Below are 23,443 nucleotides of genomic sequence, written 5' to 3'. Positions count from 1 at the left end.
TGAAATGACCTAGCAAGCCACTCAGTTGTGCAAAAACCGTTACGAGAAACAATAAGAACAAAACGGGACAGAGCACCCGGCATCGACCTCGCATTGGCTTCGGACACGACAATGGCACATGCAGCTCACACAACCCTGAAAAGGCTTCCTCACCAACATTTGGGGACTTGTGCCAAAATTGGGAGAGCTGGCCCACAGATTAATCAAGTAACAGCCGGACATAGTCATACTCACAGAATCTTACCTGTCAGCCAATGTCCCAGACTCCTCCATCACCATCCCCGAGGGTCTGATGGGGCAGAACTTGAAATGCAGCAGCAGGTTCATTCTGATGCAACATGTATGTTACTACCAGCTTAAACTTTACATGGAAATGTTGCACCATGGAGACAACAACCTGCTCTTGACTACAGTAGAATGAGACACATCCCCAGTGCTGATACAATAACAAAGCAGCTCGGGAAATTCTTAACCTTTTAATACATTTTAAGCTTCATAGATAGATTAAAGTACAAATACAAAGGCTACCATAAATATTAATTAAAGTCCAACTTTCAAACCACAAATATATTCATCAGTTAGAGGCATCACTAAGTTGTTTTCATCATAAATGCTTTAATTTTCAAAAATATAAACTAAATACATTTGGTCGCTAAACTAAGGCTTGCATAGCCAATGTAAAAAGACCGAATAAAATCTCTCCGGCACCTCTGACAATATCCTTACTTGAACCATTCAACATATTACAAATTAATATAATGGCAAGGGAGTTGCTGTACATTTTCACACTTTAAGAAGTAGATATGTTAATCAAGTTTTCTTTTTGTGATGCAATTTCTGCAAAGTAAAAGGTATGTACAAAGGAGTCTGAATGTAAATGGGCAGAATTTAAACTGTAAAACCAGATTATGTCCCCTATATTTGATTTATGTCCAAACTATAGTATACATTGAGATTAAGTACAGTGACAATGTTACACTTAGTCACTATACTGTGTTTGGTAAGACAAAGATTTTCAAATAAATTATGACCACGAAAACCTTACAGGTGTGTGAGAAAAATATCTGTTGCATTGATAACACGTCAAAAACGTTCATTGGATGTGAGGTGCGTTGGGATACTCCAAAGGATGTGATGAGGCGCTGTGTAAATGAAAGTTCTTTCTTTCTTACAAGCATATAGGGGTGAGTTTAAATTTGATGGGATCATTTATTCTGTTTTGGTTTCACCTTTGTGCTGACAGTGACTGCCCATATGATCTGTCTCAATACATAGAAATGATCACAATCATTAATGATCAGGGTAGATGCAGAGAGGATGTTTCCCTGTGGGAGAATCTAGAGCTAGGGGACATAGTTTAAGAATAAGAGGTCGCCCATTTAAAACAGAAATGAGGAGGAATTTCTTCTCTCAGAGTGGGTTGTAAATCTGTGGAATTCTCTGCCCCAGAGAGCTGTGGCGGCTGGGTCATTGAATATATTTAAGGTGGAGATAGACAGATTTTTGAATGATAAGGGGGCCAAGGGTTATGGGAAGTGGGCAGGGAAGTGGAATTGAGGCCAAGATCAGGTCAGCCATGCTCTTATTGAATGGTGGAGCAGGCTCGAGGGGCCAAATGGCCTACTCCTGCTCCTATTTCCTATTTCTTATCATTGGTTGTGCCATCGTTACTGTCAATTTGTCAAGAAATAAAGTTGATTACAAGGAAGTTATATGGACAGAACACATTTTATAGATGTGCAATACAGTTTTAATTTAAATCAAAATGTTAAAAGAAACAATTCTAAAAAAGGTAACATATCTCTCAAACATGGAGATAATGAAGAATGTAATGAGTCCATTTCTGAAATTTCTTTTCTGAAGCAGCTTAACAAGAGTCACGCAATGTCCTTAGTCTTCTGCTTCATACCTAAAAGCATTAAACACAGTTAGTGTTCCGCCTTCCGAGTGAAGGAACACTATGACATTTAATTTAAAGCACTTGCTTTTTAAATGTTCTATTTTAAAATATTTGAAGACCTTCTACATAGAACTTAGAGGTTATCCAATTTGAAAGTATATTCCTTCCTATGTACAGTATAAAATTTACAAACATATTAAAATGAAATACATAAAAACAGCGGCTGGTCTATGAAAGAAGCATCACGCAACACAACCTGCTTCCGCCCCCAGTGCTCCCCACCCACCACCAGCCGTCGAATCTCCTGGGAGAGATAAAACCACAAGATTTAAAAAAACCCGAGGCCAATTCAAGGAAAAAAGAATTCTGGAAAATTCGTTGCTGACCCCTCTCCCAAAGGCAATCAAAAATGAGTTCCAGTAGATAAGAGTGAATGGGGGACATTATCCAACATTCCACCTACCTTTTGCAAGCAGCTCTATCAGCATTCTCCAGCTCCCTTTTGAATGTCTGCAGTAAATCTGCACCCACTGCATGAGCCAGCAACCTACTCCAAAGGCCAATGACCCTCTGTGAAAATAACCTCCTGACATCTAACCTAGTTCTATGCTTCATAACTTATATACATGTCCCCTTGTTCTCCCCAACTTATCTAATTCAAATAATCTGTCCACAGGTACATAGTCTCGTCCCTTCTTCATTTTAAAGTCTTCCTGAACTATGCACTTTTCTAGAGTAAAATGATCCATCTCCCTGAACCTATCATGATAACTGAGGGTTTTTAAACTAGGTATTAATCTAGTGGGCCCTCCTCCGAACCTTTTCCATGATCTCTACATCTCCCACTGTGTGACGGGATCAGAAATGGACACAGTATTCCAGAAAGAAACTAACCAAGGTCTTGTACAAGGACCCTATGGTGTTCTTTGTTTTACGAGAGCCGTGAGGCCGATCCCTGGTGTTAAAGAAATGAGTCATGAGAAAAGACTGGAGAAATATAGGTCTAAGAATTGAATGTCGTAACGCACGTTCCACCCAAGGACTCAAAATGGCGAAATCGATACACGCTTCCTGCACCAAGACTTCCAGTGCAGCATCCGAGAACAATGGTGCTCGCTCTCTCCCAGTTTCAGCCATTTCTGTCTTTCATACAGCAGGTCCTCACAGCACTTCTTGCTGAGCCACAATCCACCTCCCATTTAAGAGGAGCTGGCTGCCTTTAAATAGCATGGGTTCCTCCCAATACTGCCCCACCCTGCCCCGCACAACAGGCAAGCAGCCAATGAACCGTGCAGGTAACACTGGTTGCACTCACAGATCATTAGGATTAATAGGCAGCACGGAATTCACGTGCTGCTCACATTTCTAACAACTAGCGCGGGTTATTAACGCATATTGAATTTCTAGGCCATGGGCTTTTCAGAGCTGGAGAGGAGGTGTATAGGGTGATTTTGTAACGGTATCTAAAAGATAGTTAAGGGAATGCAAAAGTTAAATGGAATATTGCTTTAAATTGTAAGAGTAGGACAAAAGGAATACAGGTGCAAACTATCAAAGGCAAATTTAACACTGATCTCAGACTGATCTCCCAAAGAAAGCCCAATATTTGGAATGAATTTCCAGATTGAGTGGTGAAGGCAAATACAAGAATCATCTAAGAAATTAATGCTGAAATGGGAGCGATTGTATTTTTGAAATGATGGATGAATAAAGACGGGCTACATTGCCTTCCTTGTCCATAATGATATTGTGAAATGATGATTGGAATCTCTACACTTGTAATTCTGGATTGACAACTTACTGTGAAAGACGTTTGCGTAATTCCTTCACTTGCTCATTCTTCTTTGTTAACATTTCTTTCATATTGCGATAAGCAGCTGTTTCCTGGAACTTCTTATCCAACTCCTGTTAATTAAAATTATCATTTCATTGACAGAGTAGCGTGCAAGATGTCAATCAATATACACGACTGGGCAAAGCTTCCTTTCCAGTAAAACTGCAAAATATTTTCTCGACACGAGACTTGCAAACTGCTTTGTTATTCACTGGCTGACTGCTTCTGTTATGCTCTTTGGACAGAGGTGTAAAACAAGTGATAGCTGATCAGCTGCCCATTTCCTTCAATAGAAAGGTAAATCAGGTCAGGTGTGCGACAGGCTTCCAAGCTCATTTTACACGCCCGCCGACATCAAAGTTGTGCCCTTTGTTTCTTGCAAAGGCCATCGTTAATGGATTTGGTCTTTATTTACAATAGGAATGCCCTGTTACAGAAAGCATTCTGTACTGCTTGGGGAGGGTAGATATTATACTAGTACAATTGCTGAGCGAGGAATTGAAATTATTACAACATGAAGCAGCTGCAGAATTGCAGTTTTAAAAATATACACCAAACATCATTATGGTGAAGTTGACGTGGTTCTTTTACAAATGTTAAATTCCACGGTCAATGACCCGCGTTTTTTCCAGTTACGTCTTGTATAGATTTTATATTATTCCTGTTTGTAGATAGTGGCCTGGAATTTCCTTGAAACTTGTGCTGAAACAACAGCGTAAGACGTAATGCCAATTTTCAACACCAAAGATCAAGGAAATTTCATGTGTGACTTATGCCGGTTTTTATCTTGCACCCGAGTTGCCTCACCTTTTGCAACGATTCAACAAGACCTTCGCTAAAATCATCAACAATTCATTAACATAGCTCTGTTTCCCCCCCCTCCCCCCCCCACACCCCCATGCATAAGACCAGAGAATGCTCGTTTCCTGCATTTGTGCCAGTTCTGAACAGGACCAAAATTTAGTGTGTAGCAGGACCCAGTCATATTTCTGGTATTTTAGTGATTTTGTAAGCCGTTTTTAACATTTCTCCTCATTGAGAACTGCACTATTTTTTCTATATCTGTTAATGCATTTTAAGGTATCAGAATGGGTCACAACAAAAATTGTAAAGCTTCCACTGATTGCATTATCTTAAACATGCTGTGTCGAATGAGCAGAAATTATGGTTTGCTACATTCAAGCTTTAATTTTCATACATTTGCAAGAAAGAACTTGCATTTATATAGCGTCCTTCACAACCTCAGGACGTCCCAAAGCACTTTTACAGCCAATTAAGTACTGTTTTGAAGTGTAGTCTCTGTTGTAATGCTGGAAACGCGACAGCCATTTTCACACAGTAAATAGCAATGAGATAATGACACGATAATCTATCTTAGTGATGTTGATTGGGGGATAAATAATGGCCAGGAGAGCTCCCCTGCTCTTCTTCGAAACAGTGCCATGGGATCTCTTACATCCACTTGAAAGAATGTCTCATTTGAAAGATGGCTCCAACAGTGCAGCACACCCGTAGTGTCAGCCTAGGTTTCGGGATTAAAGAAAGAATATGGTGCAAGTTCTGCGCTTTCTTTAGGCTTCGATTATTTACTCTGATTTCTGCTTAATTACGCCGATTATTTTATGTTCCGGCCCATGGAGTGAGATTGGCATGAAATGTTGGTGTCCGAGTGTGGTTGAAACGTAATTGGAATAGTGCCAATGGGCCTCAAGGTGCTCAAAGAAAAAATGTTTCCTTCAGAGGGAGGCTGGGGACTGCAAGGTAAGCATCTGAAAGCAAGGTAAGCTCTCTGTTCTGCAGAATTTTAAGTGATTTGCTCTGTAGAGAGTCTGAATTGTCTCAAAACTTTTCCCTTCTCACAGATGACTGCCACTGAATCACAAGAGAAGGCTGCCAGGAAGAGTGTCTTCAACTTCGCTGACCTTCAGGCCCTCTTAGATGAGGTAGAAGGAAGGAGCAAGCAGCTAATCAGCTCCCCAACATCATAGTCCTCGCGTGCGGTCAGGAGAGGCCATGGGCTGAGGTGGCAGAAGCACTGCAATCATGCCCAGGATGACAGAGCACTGACGAAAGAAGTTTAATGACCTGCCTAGAGCAGGGAAGGTAAGAAACCCACAAGGCCATGGGCTAGAATTTGCACTTCTATCACTACCACCCATATCTGGACAGTTGTTCCGGCGGTAGTCAATGTTTGACTTTTAAGAACTGCCGGAATACCACCATTTCCAAAACTGCTAGTTTTGCAAGGCTGGCGTCCCTAACAATGGCTGTTCTGCGCAACTGATTACAGTGATGCAGTGAACTGCCGATTCCGTTGTGCCATGCGGCAAACGATGGAATCGGTATCTGGCACTGCACCCCAAGGTGTCATACCACCTATGCCGGCAGCACCCGAGAGTCAGGAGGAAACAATTGCTCCTAACTCTGAAGGCAGGTCTTCGGAAACCGATTCTTCTCCAGAATCCCTACAAATGACGCTGCCACTGTCACCGCCCCACACCAACCCCACAGCAGTAGCGCTCGAGGTGCCCTGCTGCACAATGTCTTGGTGTAAATGCAGATAGGGACAGTGGGAAGAGAAAGGGTGTGTAAAGGTCGGGGGGGGGGGGGGTAAAAGGCGGAGGGAATGGTGGCCGCAGGTAGAATTTTTGCCGGGTTTCCTGGGGGGTGGGGGTTGTGGGTGTTATTGTTATTTTAATTATTATTCTAAAATTGTTGACTGTTGGTGAGGGGAGGGGATTGTGGGTGTTTCTAGTTTTTAATGTTTCATGTTTTCAATATTTGTTACTGTTAATTGGTTGTTTTTTAAAAAATTATGTTGCTTTTCTTCCTTTATCAAGAATTATTTAATTATTTATTTCAAAAAAAAGGTTTTGCAATTTTCTTAAATTATAAAAAATATTCCACTTAACAATTCTTGTGCCGTGTCTCACTCACTTTTACAAACTGAAGGTTATCAATACAAGGATTGCAGACAATGGCCATCAAGGGTGAAACGTAACTGTTACCGTTCAAGCAAAGGTTCATTTATGAGCTGCTGACCCAACAGTTTTGCAGTTGCGTAACTACCAAGGGGCTTCTCCTGTGTTGTGGGGGAGGGGGGGGCATGGGTTCATCGCCAGACTGCTCGTTCTTCTCGACGTCCTCATCCTCCTCCTCCTCTTCCGCCCCCCCTCTCTCCGGAGGTGGACCGGCAGTCCCATCAGGCAATTCCTATACCCTCTTGATAGCTACATTGTGCAGCATGCAACACACCACAGTGAACTCAGCGACCTGCTCAGGGTGGTATTGCAGGCTGCCTCCAAAGGCATCGGAAGCGCTGCTTCAGCACTCCAATTGTCTGTTTGACGATATTGCGTGTGGCTATATTGCTTTGATTGTAGCAATGCTCGGCATCTGTCTGCGGCTTACGGAGGGGAGTCAAGAGCCAGGTGGCGAGGCCATATCCTTTATCACCCAGCATCGCCTGACTCTTAGAGGTCGGAGACAGCGCTCTCACGCAAGATGTGCACATCATGAATGCTCCCTGGAAAATTGGCATTTACTGCCATGATTATTTGCTTATGGTCGACAACAAGCTGCACGTTCAGGGAGTGGAATCTCTTTCCGTTCCAGTACACCTCTGCCTCCTTTAAAGGTGCTCGTATGGCGATGTGTTTAGTCTATTGCACCCTGGACCTTGGTGAAGTTTGTTATTCTTGAAAAACCCAAAGCCTTCTCACTCTGTGCCTCCCTGGTCATTGGGAAGTTTAGAAAGTCCATCCTGCGTGCGTAAAGCGCTTCAGTCACCTGGTGAATGCAGCGATGTGTGGCATGCTGAGAGATGCAGCAAGTGTTGCCAGCTGATGCTGAAAGGAGCCCAATGCATAGAACGAAAGTGCCGCAGTCACCTTAACCTCAACGGGCAGTGCGGTCCTGATGGTGCTGGTAGGTTGCAGGTCTGCCTTAAGCAGCTGGCCTATCTCACTGATGACCACTTTTCGGAAGCGCAGCCTTCTAACGTTGTATCGGATAGGTGCAGGTATGACCGCTGCTCCCTGTAAATGTGTTGGGGGTAAGTCCTCCTCCTCCTCCTCAGCAGTCTGCCAGCTCTTTGATTGGGCACATAATGCTCTTCAATGAACTTTCTTCCATCTCTATTCTGCAGCATGTGAGTAGTCAGCACTATTGGCTGAGAAATTACAGGCCCCATTCCTTTAAGTGTCCTAAACTGTCTTCAAAATTCTTCAATTGTCCTTAAACAACCACAAATGTACCCTAAATTGACCACAATGTGCACAGATAATGTTCAAGATTTTCAAACACCCTTCGAATCCACTCACGGATTATTTTAATGCTGCCATCGACTTGAAGCAGCCTTTTCATTAAGTTCATCCGATTTAAAACATGGCGTACATACCGCTGGGTTACGGTCAGATGAGTGCAGCTTTTTCTGGGTGTTTTTTTAGGCGGGCGGTAATTTACTTTTAACATCATTTTGGCCAGTGCACGAGCAATGACGTCATATATTAATTTTTTTTAATGGGTGGGCGGTTTCGCTTACCACCGGCGGTAATTGCCTGCTGAATTTAACGGCGGCTGTACATGAGCTGTAGTTTCCATTTTTATACTGTTTTAGACGGTAAAGTTCTTCTCAGCATTATCTTGGCGGTAAATGGGCGGAATACTAATGAATTTCTAGCCCCTAACTTTCTATACCTAATGTGGCCACGTACCAATGCAGAACAAGCTGATTAGTGACCTTTGGAGAACCCCCACCCCCAAAAAGGTGCAGTCCAGTACCACCTTCAATTGCCCAATACACTTGCACAAGCCTAATCTTTACCATTTTTGACCACAAGAATGCACACAATGCCCGCAAGAGAGCAAAGAATTGGGGGGACGGTCCCAAACCACTGCTCTCTCATCCCACCTGATCAGAAGGCCACAATGTGGCAGCAGTAGAGGGTGAGGTGGGGAAAGAGTCCACAACTAGGCGAGTACCTTCGGCTTGATATCTCTCAATGCTCCAGTACAGGACAGTGGCACAGACATCTCATCCCATACCCCCGTGGGGTATCTCAGCATTCGCAAGGGCAACATAAGAAAGCTCAGAGTCTTATTCCTGTGATGCAGACTGCTGCATCTCTGTTGCTGGAGCAACTGGCGATAAGGATTGATGAACCACAGGCCCATGGCTCACCACCACGCCCCAAGTTTCTGACCCATCCACAGTAACTGGTAAACAGTGCAGGGAGGTAGCAGGCTGAAGAGCTCGTCTGGGCACAGGCGCTAAGACAGGTGCCTTAAGGGGGCAGGGGAAATTTTAAGCTCATCTGTATTACCTCCCTCTTTCTCATCAAAGAGGTGGGGGGGGGGGAAGCTGTCAAGCTGGAAGTTATCTAATGTTTCATTACTTTTTCTAATATTTAAAATGATGCATGTTCAAAAATGTTAAATATTTATTTAAGGTTTTGAAAATTATCAAAACTTTGCACAAAACAATCAAAATGTTTATTGTTTGAACTCAGGTTTACAGCTGTTTGAATGTTTGATCAAGTTTTTTAGTGTTACATTTTTACAAACTTTTTCAAATTTCTAAACAGAATTTTATATATAAGCACTTTTATTATTTAAATAATCTTGTGGTGTAATACAGAAAGACTTTTTTGGAAATTTCTAAGAGGCTTAATTAAGAATTTGCACATTCACATTTTTGTATAAAAACTTCATTTGAATTCGAAGAGATCAGTGTCCGAGTTTTCTGGTTCTGACCTCTGCGGTGGAAGGCACATTCAGTGAAAGTCTGGACCACAAGCTCGTACAGATCTGTCCTCTTGAACGTATCCTGCCTGCGGACGAACCTCGTCCCTTTGCTCCGGCTCTCACAATGCAGCATCTTCTATCCGCCAGCTCCTCTCATGGTCCAGACCTTCAGTCATGGCGAAGTAGCACATGGTGACAATCCGTGCTACACCCCCAGACCCAGTTCAAGTACCTGAAGCGGCTCTTCAGCTTCCCAATGACCAGCCTAGTAGATGCATGTGCTTGGTTGTACCTCTCCTCTACTGTGAGACATGAATGGATGTCATCAGCCATGGCAGCAGGGGGAAAGCCTCATAAGCAAGGGTAAGCTTTGTTACCAGATGGAGATAGGCACCTACAAGTTACATGTTAACATGTAAGGATGTGCAACCGAGCATCGCAGACTTTGAGGGAGTAGAAGCCCTTTCTCCTCATGTAGCTTTATGGATTCTGAAGGGGAAACTTCAGTGCCTCGTGCGATGTGTCAATCGCTTAGAACGTGATGGGGAGGCCAGCAATTCTATAGACACCTAGTGCCTTCTGCCTTTGTTCCAACACAGCCATTTGCAAATCTGATGAAACTCTAGCCCTACAGAACAGTCATCTGTTGAATGCTGTCCTTCACTGCCCCTTGACTGATCTGGCACAGGTCCCCCATGGATGCTGGAAGGAGCTAGACTCCTAAAAGTTGAGGGCAGTGGTAACCTTCATTTCCACTGTAGGGCTCATCAGCACGTGGACTGAGGCTTCAAGTCATCTCGGAACAAGTCACACCGTTGACCGATGGCATCCCAGTCAGCTCCTTCAACATCTCCAGGAATGTCAGTCGAGGCCTGTATACTCTCCCAGCCGGGTAGCTGCGAATGGAGTGCAGTCTCCTCTTCACTCTTTAGGCCTCCTGTCTCTGGTTCTCTCCCTCCTCCAATATAAAAAAAAGGGGGTACAGCCAAAAAATTAGCCACCTTTTTTAATGTTTTCAAGAATAGCTTGTATCAGGGCTTCCTCCAGCAGCAACAAATGATGGTGGCTCAATTCTCTCCTGGTCGGTTGAGTTGCACTGGCTTCAAGTGAGGGTCTGTGCATCTGAAAATCTAGATGCAATGTTAAGACCACCGAATAAACACAATTGGGGAATACATGCATTTAAAAGCTGGGGGACTGGCCAGTTTAGTAGGCAGAGATGCAATCAGATACCGGGTTTGTTGGACAGACGTGAAAGATCAAAGACACTTTGCCGTATTGTGTTTTTGCACGTAACTCACAAACTCCTTGATCTTTTAAACTACACCATTTTTTGTGCCATCCCTCTGGCTGTAAATGCGGAGTAAACTCCAGGCCTACATGCTGGTCTGGAAAACCCATGAGCAATACCATAAAATGAAATCGGGTGAATATGTATGTTATACCTTTGGACTGGGTCTTCTGGGAATTTTTAACTGGAGTCGCTTCAAGAAATTTAAAAAGAAAAAAAAAAAGTCTTGGATTTATATAGCACCTTTCACGACCACCGAACGTCTCAAAGCGCTTTACAGCCACTTAAGTACCTTTATGGAGTGTAGTCACTGGTGTAATGTGGGAAACGCGGCAGCCAATTTGCGCACAGCAAGCTCCCACAAACAGCAATGTGACAATGACCAGATAATCTGTGTTTTTGTGATGTTGACTGAGGATAAATATTGGCCTGGACACCAGAAATATCTCCCCTGCTTCTTCTTCGAAATAGTGCCATGGGATCTTTTACATCCACTTGAGAGAGAAGACTTGGTTTAATGTCTCATCTGAAAGACGGCACCTCCAACAGTGCAGCACTCCCTCAGCACTGCACTGGAGTGTCAGCCTACATTTTTTGTGCTCAAGTCCCTGGAGTGGGACTTGAACCCACAACTTTCTGACTCAGAGGCTACCCACTGAGCCACAGCTGACACATAATTTGAGGAGGAGTTTGTGTACCACTGGTAAGAATGAAGTTAGTTGCTTTGCGGCAGTATTTATAGAAAGTAATGAGATACAGGTCTCTTCTCTGCTTTGCCTTCTCCTTCGGTGAACCTTTAGCAGTGGCTACTTGTGTTAAAATGGATATTACTGAGGGAGTTGAGGTAGTGGCGAGCATTTTGTGTCACACTTTTGATGAGCCTGCCAAATAAATGAGAGCCCTACCATGGCAGATGATAAGTAAGTACGCTGCAAATACATTGAAGACCAGTCAGCATCTATAAAGACAAAAGACAGATTCATGTTTCAGCTCTAAACCTCCTCAGGTTATTATCTGAACCATTATCCTATCTCCTCTCTTTATAGCTGCTCACTAGTCTGCTGTGTGAAGTTCCAGCATTTCCTGTTTGTGTTTCAGAGTTACAGTATTTTCAGTCTTTTTGTTTGTACCAAGGTAAATATTACTCAGAGTCTCAAACTAGATTATTTTTTGCAAAAGCAGAACTATGTACTTACCTGCTCTATTTCTAGTTAGGTAGGGCTTAATTTCCCAGTGATTCGCGCCATTTTTTTGAGCAGGCTGCTTTTTTTGGCCTAAGTTAAAAAACTAGAGTTTCCCCAATCAATCTGCACCAGTGTAACTCAGGTAGTTACAATTTTTTAGGTACGTTTTTCTTTCAGCCAAAGGGGGCGTAACCTGCCACCCGTGCCAATTCTGGCCATAAAGAGAGAGAGATAAAGAGAGAGAGAGAGATAAAAAGAGAGAGAGCGATAGATGGAGCTAGATATAGAGATAAAGATAGAGATAGAAACATAGAGATAGAGTTAGAGAGATAGAGATAGAGATAGAGATAGAGATAGAGATAGTGAGATAAAGAGATAGAGAGAGAGACCGGGGACCGGATTCGGGCGGCCCTTCAGCTGGGGGCATTAGAGGTAAGTTGATGCAATGTATATTTCAATGCCTTTTTAAATTGATGCAATGTGTTTTAATGTGTTGCGAGCTGGCTGTATGTTTCACTTTGCAGCCTCAGCTTGCATTGTGTCCCTGTTTACCATGGCAGCCCAATCTTTTTAACGCAGATCAAGACTACACCCCCAAAACTAAAGGACAGGTCACGCCAAAATAAAGAAATCCAACGGGAAAACGTGGAACATTTTTTTTTGCTGTACTTGGGCCCCCAAAAAATCGGCATATCTCTTCAAGTACACAAAAAAAAAAGCTTTGGGGAAAATTGAGCCCATAGGCACTAAAGAGGTTCAAATACTGGAGAATGAATATTACCTCAACTACAAGTTTATATAATCAAGCTAATTTTTCTCCTTCACAAGCCATTCACATTGATTCATCCTCCATATTCTTAGATGAGGAGGATGAAGAATACTAAGGGAAATATGCTGCCAAGTTTGTTACATTTTCAGCTGCTCCTAATTAACATCATTTGAATACTCACTCAGCTGTTCATTAAAACATTAACAAAATATTTTCAAGATCATGGACTTGGCGTCCTTACAGGAAGCAAATGGGAAGTAGTATAATCCAGATGCGGTCTTCTGGGCAGACGATCAGCCTCCAGAGCCCCGCTGGGGCGTTTTTTGGGGCTGGGTTTTGCGGCAGTGCGGAGCAGCACTGCCCGGAGGAGCTGTGCCGGTGTGCAATGGCCCTGTTGTGACACCGACACGCTTTTTGACTCCCGCCCGATCCGTACGCCCCGCAGCGTCCCCTGCTGGGACCGCCTGGGAAATCGAGAGGGGAACCTAGACCGACTGCAGAGGTATGTAATGCTGTCCTAAGGTAAGTATGATTGTTTTTTCTTTTAATTGTTTTTGCGATTTATATTGTGGTGGTGTGGGCTATGTATTGGGAATGTTTTTGTGGGTTTTTTCCAGGTTTTTTCTTCTCCCCAGGTGTTTCTCGGAGCGCTCCCGGCCCGGTTCTTTAGTTCAGGATTTTCCCATGCTAACGCCCAAGAAAGGTGTACAATGTCTCACTTAACGCTGCTTCCCAGACATTCGATTTCTTTTCTCAGGGGTGTGTTTGTATTTTTCCTCCTTCCTTTTGCTTTGTCCTTTGTAAGTACTGCTCACCTCTAATATCTTCCAATTATGACACTTGAAACATAAACATTAACTTATCTGTTATCTCCACAGATACTGACTAACCTGCTGACTGTTTCCAACATTTTCTGTTTTTGAACTAAATATTTCCCGTTTGGCAATACAAGTAGGTTTTATTCCTTTTTCAGAATTGATTTCCTCTGGTATCTATAATAGCTCAATTATTATTTCATTCAGCAGAAGCCAAGTTCAACACTTCTACAACACTTTTCCAACATTGAAGGATTAAAATAGCGTAGCATAACAGTAATATATTACCCTGCACAAGCAGTACGACGGTTCTGTGAAAATACAATACTAGATAGTGGGTATTTTGCTTATCCAAATTGGCAGAGTATTTTTATTTCCTCCCATTAAGAACAATGGGCCCAAATTTCCCCAGGAGTTGCTCGGTATTTTTTTTGGAGCAACTTGATTTTTCTGGAGTATCTTTTTAGGTGCAATTCTGGCCATTTAATTTGCGCCAGTGTAAGTGAGTTAGTTAGGTTTTTTTAAAGTTTTTTTTTCAAAAGGGGACGTGACCAGCCAGTTACGCCATTTAAGCAAGTTTAGCCAGCTAAAAGTTACTCCAAACTAACTTAGGCCAGCATAAGTGGGCACTCTTATACGTTCAGAAAAACCTTGCGTTGACTGAAGTAATCAACGCAGGCAGCCAGAGATTGGGGGGGGGGGGGGGGGGGGGCGGGGACCTTGCAAAGCACTAAACACCTTCACAACAATATTAAAGAAGCATAAATACATTTAAAGCGCCAAGCACTAAACAAAGCAGTACATTTGCACAAGGCACAACAAGTAATAAGCAATTAATTAACAAATAAAAAAAATAGAAGGAACCCTGCACCTAAAACACTAAAACCAAAGTAATAAACAATCAATCATCAGTAAATAACAAATAAAAAATAGAAGTCCTACCTTAGGGAACGCAGCAGGCCGCCAATGAGGGAGCCCATTCGGCCAGGGCTAGGGACGGCGGGCTTCAGGCCCCTCCCGCACAGCCTGCAGCACGCACTCACAGATTCGGCCTGCCAGGAGCTACTGCACATGCGCGCAGACTCTAGTGCATGTGCAGAGGTCCCGGCACTGTTTTCGGCGCCGGGACCTGGCTCCGCCCCCAATCCACTGGGCCACGCTACGCCACCAGGAGAGGCTGGGGAGCGACCAGAATCGGGAGGAAGATTTTCGGCGCGCTTGGAGGCGGACAAAAGCGGCGCACCTCGGGTGAGGGCGCCAGAAAAAGGGGTTGGGGCCCAATGAGTGTGCTGTTTTCGTATAAAACTCATCCTGCCTGGAGCAAGCTTCAGTTTTACTGCTACTTTCAACAGTTGAGGGGCATTTATCTATTTATATTTTAATGATGAGGTTCCCAATACAAACCTTTTCAGCCAATGATAGATATTCCTGTACTTTGAGCAGATCATGTTTAGTGGAAATGAGATTGTCCTGTAGACTCTTCTGGTTTTCAGTGCTCACGGTCAGAGTCTTCTCAAAATCAGCTTTCAATGCTGTCAATGTCTCTTCAAGATCAGCAACTTCCTGTGTTTTTAGCGTGAACTATTAAAAAGATTGAAAATCCTTGTAACTTTTTGTACTGATATACAAGAAAAACAATTAGAAAATTAAATTCAGTTAGGTATTATACACATTTTGTGCTTTCACACACAGATGTAAATATGCAATTCGCTGTGGTCTGTAGATTGGTAAATAATACATACCAAAATACCATTCAGGCAGGCAAAGGGGACAAGTAGATTTTAATTAAAATTTGACTCTGTACCAGCATGCAACACAGACAAAAACAGCACATTTGCAAAACACATCTTTGTTTGGTAACAGATGGTTAAAAACACATACTTCAAAAGTTAAAATAAAACACCATCTTCAGCACCATGTGCTGAGTTTTGGACTGAGACAGCAGAACCATTTCTTCAATAAGAGCAAAGAAATTAGGGCTAATTTACTCTACAACAAACTGCCTAATTCTAATACTGGGGGTTGGGTGCCATTGCTGCTCTTCCACATACAAAGTATGCATCCACTTAATCTATCCTGTAATAGGTTACTGATGTCGTCGTGGTTGTTGGGCAAGTTGTTACTACCTGCTGCTGAAAAATGGAGTATTTAAAAAAAATATATATATTAAGTGGGAAAAAGTAGGTGCATTCCTATTATAGGGATGGGGTGTTGGAACATGTTACTTCAGACCAGGGGTACACTGTCTGATAGTCTAATAGGACAAAAGATACGCAGTCTGTGGAATGCCTATACTCTGAGCGGAACAGTGGAAAAGCCACACTTAAAGCATTCTCATCTATACCAAGCAGTCTAAATCTAGCTGGAAGCATAATTTCACCTCTGCTGCTTAGAATGTGAAATCATTTGACAGAAAATTGGCAAGGCCTTCTGAGAACATACCTCATGTCCTGGTGGAAGGTTGGTTTTCTGATTGCATGAGAGAACTTGCATTTATATAGCACATTTCACATCCCTGAAACGTCCCAAAACACTTTACAACCAATGGCTTACTTTGGAAGTTGTAATATAGGCAAACATAGATGCAGCCGTAAAATTTACCTGAATGTTGATTATTAATAGTTTGAAATCAAGTAAAAAGGGATGGCCGCACAACAGAGCAGCTCCGTGCAAGAACGATAATTAACAATATGGTGCCCATCCAAACAACTAATTCAACAACAGTTTTACTTTTTGGTAAAATAATTCATTTTAGGATTCAATATGACAGGAATGGAAGGGTCTAGTAATTTTCTATTACATAGAAATCACAACATGGAAACAGGTCGTTTGACCCAACCAGGCTCATTCAATGTTGTTGTTTATCCTCCACAGGAACAATAATCCAAATCCTATGTGCCTGCCCTGTTCACACATCCCTTCAAGCATCTATCTAACTGATTCTTAAATATTGAAATGGGGGGTAGATTTTCACCGACGCGCTGGGTGGACACCTGCAATGGTGGGGAAAAGCTTACTGCCATTTTCCCGCTCCCAATCTGCTCGACACCAATTTCAGACTGCTGGACGGAAAGATCGTCCGCCCGATTCAACTATATGCCCTTTAAATCGGGATCCCAATGTGTAAAAAGGACCTCAATGGCCATTTTAGGAGACGGCCGAGCGCAACACACGATCCGCACAGGTGGTCCAGCTGAAGAGGAGCCAAGCAAGGAAGTTTTCATTTAGTTTTTATAGGGCTTGGAAGAGGAGGCAAAAACAGCATGTGGGTCCAGGTCTTTTTCCCCTCCTGAGGCTGGCCTTCACCCACCCACAGACCTACCTTCTAACAGCCTGGAGGCTGGCCACTCCGCCTGATACTGCCAGGGCCTAGAGTCGCAGGTTGCCCCGGGGTGCTGGTTCTCCTCCCACAGGGACTATTGGCGGCCGGCTAGTGTGCTCTGATGGTCACCTGAAGTCAGCTCGAGTGAAAATCTACCCCATGGTCTCTGCTTCAATCACTAGCTCCACTAGTGCATTCCACAGCTTCACAACCTCGGAGTAATAAAGTCTGCTCTTCTCTTGGTTCTAAATCTCTTACGTTTAATCTTGTCCTTATATCCCCTCCACTGCTCCCTCTAATTTGTTTTTGTCACACGCGGCTTAAAGGGAACGTTGGTTCCCGCATACTAGACTCCTTTATCAGTGGAAACGGTCTGTTTCCATCCACTCTGTCCCACCCCTTAATAACTTTAAATACCTTTAGCAAATCACCCTGTAATAATCTCTATTCTAACGAATAAATAAAGGGAAAATATTGCCCAATCATTCCACCGTCACCCTCCGCCCCAAGAATCACTGCTAGTAGCGAGAAAAACAAAAATACCATTGCCCTGGTGCTGGAACAAACAAGTACTGTTTTCAGCTTGGCACAACGCATCCTGCAATAATGATGGTGCTTCATAACAACAACAACAACTTGTATTTATATAGTGCCTTTGACGTAATAAAACATTCTCATGACGTTTCACAGGAGTGGTATCAAAAAAAGGTTACATTATCTTTCACAAAACTTTGAAATCTAACAGTACATAAACACTAAACGATAACGATAGTAAATGTTGCTGGAAGTAACAGACACTTAAAGGAACTGTTTCTACATGCAAGACTTTTATTATATAACTGCAGATCTCCCTGGTGATGCTCATGATGAGTTGGTGGTGCACAGTACATGGCAGACCCCGCTGGTTACAAAAGAGTACATCAACTGTGATTAGTTCTTACTGTTTTCCTTATGGAAATGCATATTACTACTTCATAAATAAATATACAAGTTCTGCTCTGTGTCTGACTTTCTGCAATGGTAAATAAACAAATGAATGCTGCAATAAAGTGTACCATTTTATTTTCAGCCAGAAAACCTCAGTCAACAATTTTTGCATCTCTTGAGGGCGTGGGGCCTATAGCCAACATCCGCTATAAATGGGCGGTCTTTCTGTCATAACCATTTGTAGAAATTACCTCAAAATACAGCAATTTATAAAGTAATGTGTTTTCAAATTGTAAATATAAACAATAGGAAGGTTGAGGGGTGATTCAATCAAGGTATTTAAAATGATAAAGGGATTTGATAGGGTAGTTACAGATAAACAATTTTCTCTGGTAAGTGAATTCAGAACACGGGGCATAATCTTAAAATCAGAGCTAGGTCATTTAGGAATGAAATCAGAAAGCACTTTTTCCACAGTGGAAATCGGGAACTTTCTCTCCTAAATTGCTGTGGATGTTGGGTCAATTGAAATTTTCAAGACTGTGATCGATAGATTTTTATTAAGTAAGGTTATCAAGGGGTATGGAGCAAAGGCGGGTAAATAGAACTGAGGTATAGATCAGCCATTATCTAACTGAATAGCAGAACAGGCCTCAAGAGGCTGGATGGCCTACTTCTGTTCCTTGAAAAGGAATCCCTTTAAAATTCAAATCCTTATTTTTACAGCTATACCAAAGTACACATTGAAGTCCACAGCTTATAAGTCAGTCTCCCAAACATCATGAACAGTAATATTGCCAGACTGAACTCCTAAATTGAGGATAGATTAAGAACCTCCCTCCTCTCCCATCTGCAAATGATGACTGCACTTAATTGAATATCAAATATATTTAATCCATCTACCCATTAAACCTTCAGCATGCAAAGATTTGTCACTGTATCAATGAAAATACTAATTACATACTTCCAGTCGCTTGTGTGGCATAGAATACTGATAGAAAATTATGTAAACCAGTCAGCCATTTATGGACTTCTAAATTTGCCTTACCTTTTGGTCCCCTTGAACTTTGTGCAAGTCCTTAAGAACTCGTTCTATTTTGAACTTTTCATCCAGTGCACTTGTAGCCTGAAATCCCAGTGATTAAAAATTGTCATTCACATATCAAGAAACATATGATTTGAAATTAGAACAAAAAAAAAAAAATCAGGAATTGTTCAATTTCTCTAGTTTGTCAATGATAATGGGATGGTTACTTTACCTGTGTTTCTAAAGTTTTGAATCTAGCCTTTAGTTTGTCATTCTCATCTTGGAGTTTTGTAATTTCCTGTACAAGTTAAATGAAATATTAGTAAATCTAACACATCTACATAACAAAGGCGTCACACATTAAATCTACAGACTTCAATCTCACTGGCTGAAATAAACTTAAAAGCACTGATTCACTGAATGGTAGATTCCACTGAAAGGCTTCAAATTCTAACAATCACCTGACTGAATTTGATTTCTCAAGTATTACCAGCCACTGGTTTGTTTCTGACTCAGTTTAATAACTACCACCAACCCCTCTCAAATCTAGGCGGCCATTTTGGACCGTTGCCGAATCCCTTCAGCGATCTCCCCTCAGCCTTGATGACCGATGGCGAAATGCTTGGAAGAACTGTGACATACGGAATTGATTCCTTATAGAGGACCCCACAGTACAACCTGAAGGGTCAAACCTTCCTCGCAAACAGTGGGCAACCATTAACCGCCTCAGAACCGGTCATGGTAGATGCTGCCACCTTCTCCATAGGTGGAAGATTAAAGCATTCCCATCATGCAACTGTGGAGCTCCTAATCAGACCCTGGAGCACATCATCGAGCACTGCCCTCAGGGGGAATTCGCAGGCAGCCTACAAGATATCCACGCTGTTACATCGGAAGTATTGCCCGGATATCCAACTTCGATGGTCAATTGATTTGCTTTGTTACTACCATATGAATGACGAACACACATAATATTAGTGGATCTCTCATGGCATTGCACACAATAGGAGCAAATTTCCATTGGGGCTCTCACTCATCTGCTGTAACTTTGACAGAAGGATGTGGAAACCCTGGACAAGCAGTACAAGCAACAATTACGCCATTTTTAAAGCTCTTCCACCAAAGTTACAACAGACGAATGGAAAAGCTCCACTGAAATTTACCTCCAGTTAAGTCAGAGGAAATGGTTTCTCTTGCCTATATGTCATCATCACGAAGCCCCTTCGGTTTCTCCCCACCCTCAGCATCTTGACACCCCCCTCCCCCAACCCTGCCCCGCTGGCTTCTCCTTTCCCCCATTCCCCCAATCAGCTTCACTCCCCCGATCCCCCTCGGCTTCACCTTCCGTAATCCTTCTCCATCCCCGCTCCTGCCGTCAGTTTCTCCTCTCCCCGCTCCCCCACCCTCCCTCGGCGTCTTCTGAGTGTACAGCCAGTTGTGAGCCAGAATATTTATTTTCAAACTGCTCACTGGAATATAGAACTTTAAGCACTTTAAAAACAAATTGTCAGTTTTCAAGCTTAGTACTGGGATACAAATGTGCATGAGGGCCAAGCGGGAGGGGAGCAGCATTGGGCTTGGGAAGCAGGTTAGAGCAGGAGCAGATGAGTGATCAGAGGTACGTGAATAGTGTGGCCAGAGCGCAGGCCTGCACTGGCAAACGGCTAGAAGTCTGAGCTAGGGAGCTCAGTGAGAATGGCCAGGCCTGGTCCGGGGGCAGGGGCAAGCCAGAATTGAGGAGCGAGGCTGGTGGAGGCAGATGATAAGTAAATTTAAAACTAAACTCAATCAAGTTGAAATAAAAGTTAACTGCCAGTGGTGGGAAATACAAGTTACCTAAGTTACTTAAGTAACTTACCAGGCGTTAAAGATAAAGTTTACCTACAGTGCCACCTATAGGAAGGAAGCTGTGAGACAACTCAAGAGGAGCACTCATGCAACCTTGCACTGACAGGACTGAAAGCTAACTATACATACATTAAGGATAAAGGTAATACCGAGGCTCGACAAAATTATGGCACAGGAAATGCGACAAATAGGAAGTGTGTGCCAGATTATTAGAATACATTAAAATATTAAGTAATTTCCTCTAAAATCATAAAACTTTCCCATACAATTCCCTGTATTGCATTATGCATTACAGTACTGTTACTGTCTAGAGGCCTATCAGTGTATATTGTAATGGAGTTATCTTAATATTTATTTTACATCATTTTTTCCAATTCAATTCATGCTAGACCCCTAAAAATTGTTCTACATATAGGGGTGGGTGGAATGGGTTGAAATCAGTGTCAGGAACCACTAACTTTTCATAGAGCTGTCCTTTTGAGTTTAGGGAATGTGTTGGGGGTACACATATTCTCAGTGTTCCAAAACACAGGGCCCAAGTTTCCACACGATAAAAAACGGGCGCCCAGCTAACGGCACCTAAAAAAAAACTTCGCGATTCTGGAGCGTTCTGCAGCTCCTTGTCTGCCTGGCGCAGCGCCCAGGGGGGCGGAGCCTACACTCGCGCCGATTTTGTAAGTGGGAGGGGGCGGGTACTATTTAAATTAGTTTTTTTCCTGCCGGCAACGCTGCGCGTGCGCGTTGGAGCGTTCGCGCATGCTCAGTGTGAAAAAAACATTGGCACTCGGCCATTTTTATAGTTCTTTGTAGCTGTTTAATTTTTGAACATTTTTTTAAATAAAAGCACATTAGCACTTGCAGCCTTCTCACTGTCTCCTTCCTCCCCCCCCCCCCCCCGCGGGAAAGAACGGGCGCCTCCTCTCCCCTCCCCCCCCCGCGGGAAGAACGGGCGCCTCCCCACCCCCCTCGCGGGAAGAATGGGCGCCTCCTCCCCCCCCACCACGGGAAAGAACGGGCGCCTCTTCCTCCTCCCCACCCCCCTCGCGGGAAGAATGGGCGCCTCCTCCCCCCCCCACCACGGGAAAGAACGGGCGCCTCCTCCTCCCCCCGCCCCCCCCCGCGGGAAGAACGGGCGCCTCCTCCTCCCCCCGCCCCCCCCCCCGCGGGAAGAACGGGCGCCTCCTCCTACCCCCCTCCCCCGCGGGAAGAACGGGCGCCTCAGGCTGACTGCAGCATTCTCTGTGCCTGAAGCACTTTCACACAGGTAGGAAGATGGTTTATTTAATCTTTTCTTTGCTTATAAATGTTTATTCAGTTTGGATTTATTTGCATAATATTTGTAGAAGTATAAATAAGGATTTATTGTAGAATTTAATTACTTCCCTTCCCCCCCCCCCCGCCTCCCCCCCACCTTGTTCTGGACGCCTAATTTATAACCTGCGCCTGATTTTTTTAATGTGTAAAACAGGTTTTTTCAGTTCTACAAAAATCTTCACTTGCTCCATTCTACTTAGTTTGGAGTACGTTTTCACTGTGGAAACTTTGAAATCAGGCATCAGTGGCCGGACACGCCCCCTTTTGAAGAAAAAATTCTGTTCCAAAGTAGAACTGTTCTACCTGACTAGAACTGCAGAAAAAAAAATGTGGAGAATTGCGATTTCTAAGATAGTCCGTTCTCCACCAGCTGCTCCTAAAAACCAGGCGCAAATCATGTGGAAACTTGGGCCCACAGTGTGGTCTTCATCCGCAAGGAAGAAGATTCTGGTGAAAGCAAAAATTACTGAGGAATCCTGTCCATGTCATTAGTTCTTCAGGTTGTGATGGCACGCATGTCAGATACTTTGAATTCCACTGAATAATCATAAAAGAACGGGCAAAATTTTATTCCCAGTTCACAGAATGCCATAAGGCATAGGGAAAACACAGTTACACTACTTACATTGTCCTGGCCAATATTCATCCCTCAACCAACATAACAAAAACAGATTATCTGGTCATTATCATATTGCTGTTTGTGGGAGCTTGCTGCGCGCAAATTGGCTGCCGCATTTCCCACATTATAACAGTGACTACACTCCAAAAAAGTACTTCATTGGCTGTAAAGCATTTTGAGACATCCGGTGGTCGTGAAAGGCACTATATAAATGTCAGTCTTTCTTTCTTTTACATGAAGTCTCGTAAACATTTTTTGGTCTCCTCTCACATGAGCCACAAAGAAACTGGAAGCTATGTGAATACATGGCGAAATCTTGGATTTTATAAGATATCAAACCTCAGCTCACTCCCCTATTGTGAGAGAAAAGCTCAATCTCTCATTTAGGTTTACACAGATCTTAGAGCTAGAGCAGCGGTTAGCAAACTGGGTTCTGTGGACCCCTGCGGGTCCGTAGAGACTTTCCAGGGGGTCTGCAAAATAATGTGAGTACTGAGCCGGGCCGGCCTTATGGGGAATGTGCCGTGGTCAAGAGTAAGTGAATGAGTGGTGGCCGGAGGTAGGCTTGGTGCAAGGCGGGAGCGGAGTGTGACCGCCACATGTGCAACACAGAGCGGGCTGGCCGTCTCACCTCGGAGGGGAGTGTGCATGGAGGAGGGGAGCGCACATGGAGGAGCACTGAGAGCAGCACGAAAATCACTAGGTAGACCCACAGTTACTAAGGCTAATGGTGGGCACCAAAAGGTTGATTGCTGATAATGTGGTACACCCAGCTCACTGATATCTATAAGTAAATTCCTGTTTTCTTAAAAGCATTATAAAAACGCTCTTTGCATGCAGCACTTTCA

The 23,443-nt window shown here is 43.3% G+C and overlaps 1 protein-coding gene across 1 annotated transcript in view; it reads right to left on the bottom strand.

Moving 5' to 3' along the window:
• Positions 1-463: 463 nt before the first annotated feature.
• lztfl1 (leucine zipper transcription factor-like 1) overlaps positions 464-23,443 on the bottom strand; it is a 59,442-nt gene continuing 36,462 nt past the window's right edge. Inside the window, exons 6-10 of the mRNA XM_070880399.1 lie at positions 19,047-19,112; positions 18,836-18,913; positions 14,943-15,119; positions 3,702-3,805; positions 464-1,909 (exon numbers count right to left, since the gene is read on the bottom strand). Coding sequence (XP_070736500.1) covers positions 1,891-1,909; positions 3,702-3,805; positions 14,943-15,119; positions 18,836-18,913; positions 19,047-19,112 — 444 coding nt within the window. The 3' untranslated portion in view covers positions 464-1,890. The remainder of the gene's footprint in view (positions 1,910-3,701; positions 3,806-14,942; positions 15,120-18,835; positions 18,914-19,046; positions 19,113-23,443) is intronic.

Source organism: Pristiophorus japonicus, chromosome 5 (genome assembly GCF_044704955.1).
Source record: "Pristiophorus japonicus isolate sPriJap1 chromosome 5, sPriJap1.hap1, whole genome shotgun sequence".
NCBI lineage: Eukaryota > Metazoa > Chordata > Chondrichthyes > Pristiophoridae > Pristiophorus > Pristiophorus japonicus.
The sequence above is the reverse complement of the archived record's forward strand: the minus strand, read 5'-3'. Positions and strand labels throughout refer to the sequence as shown.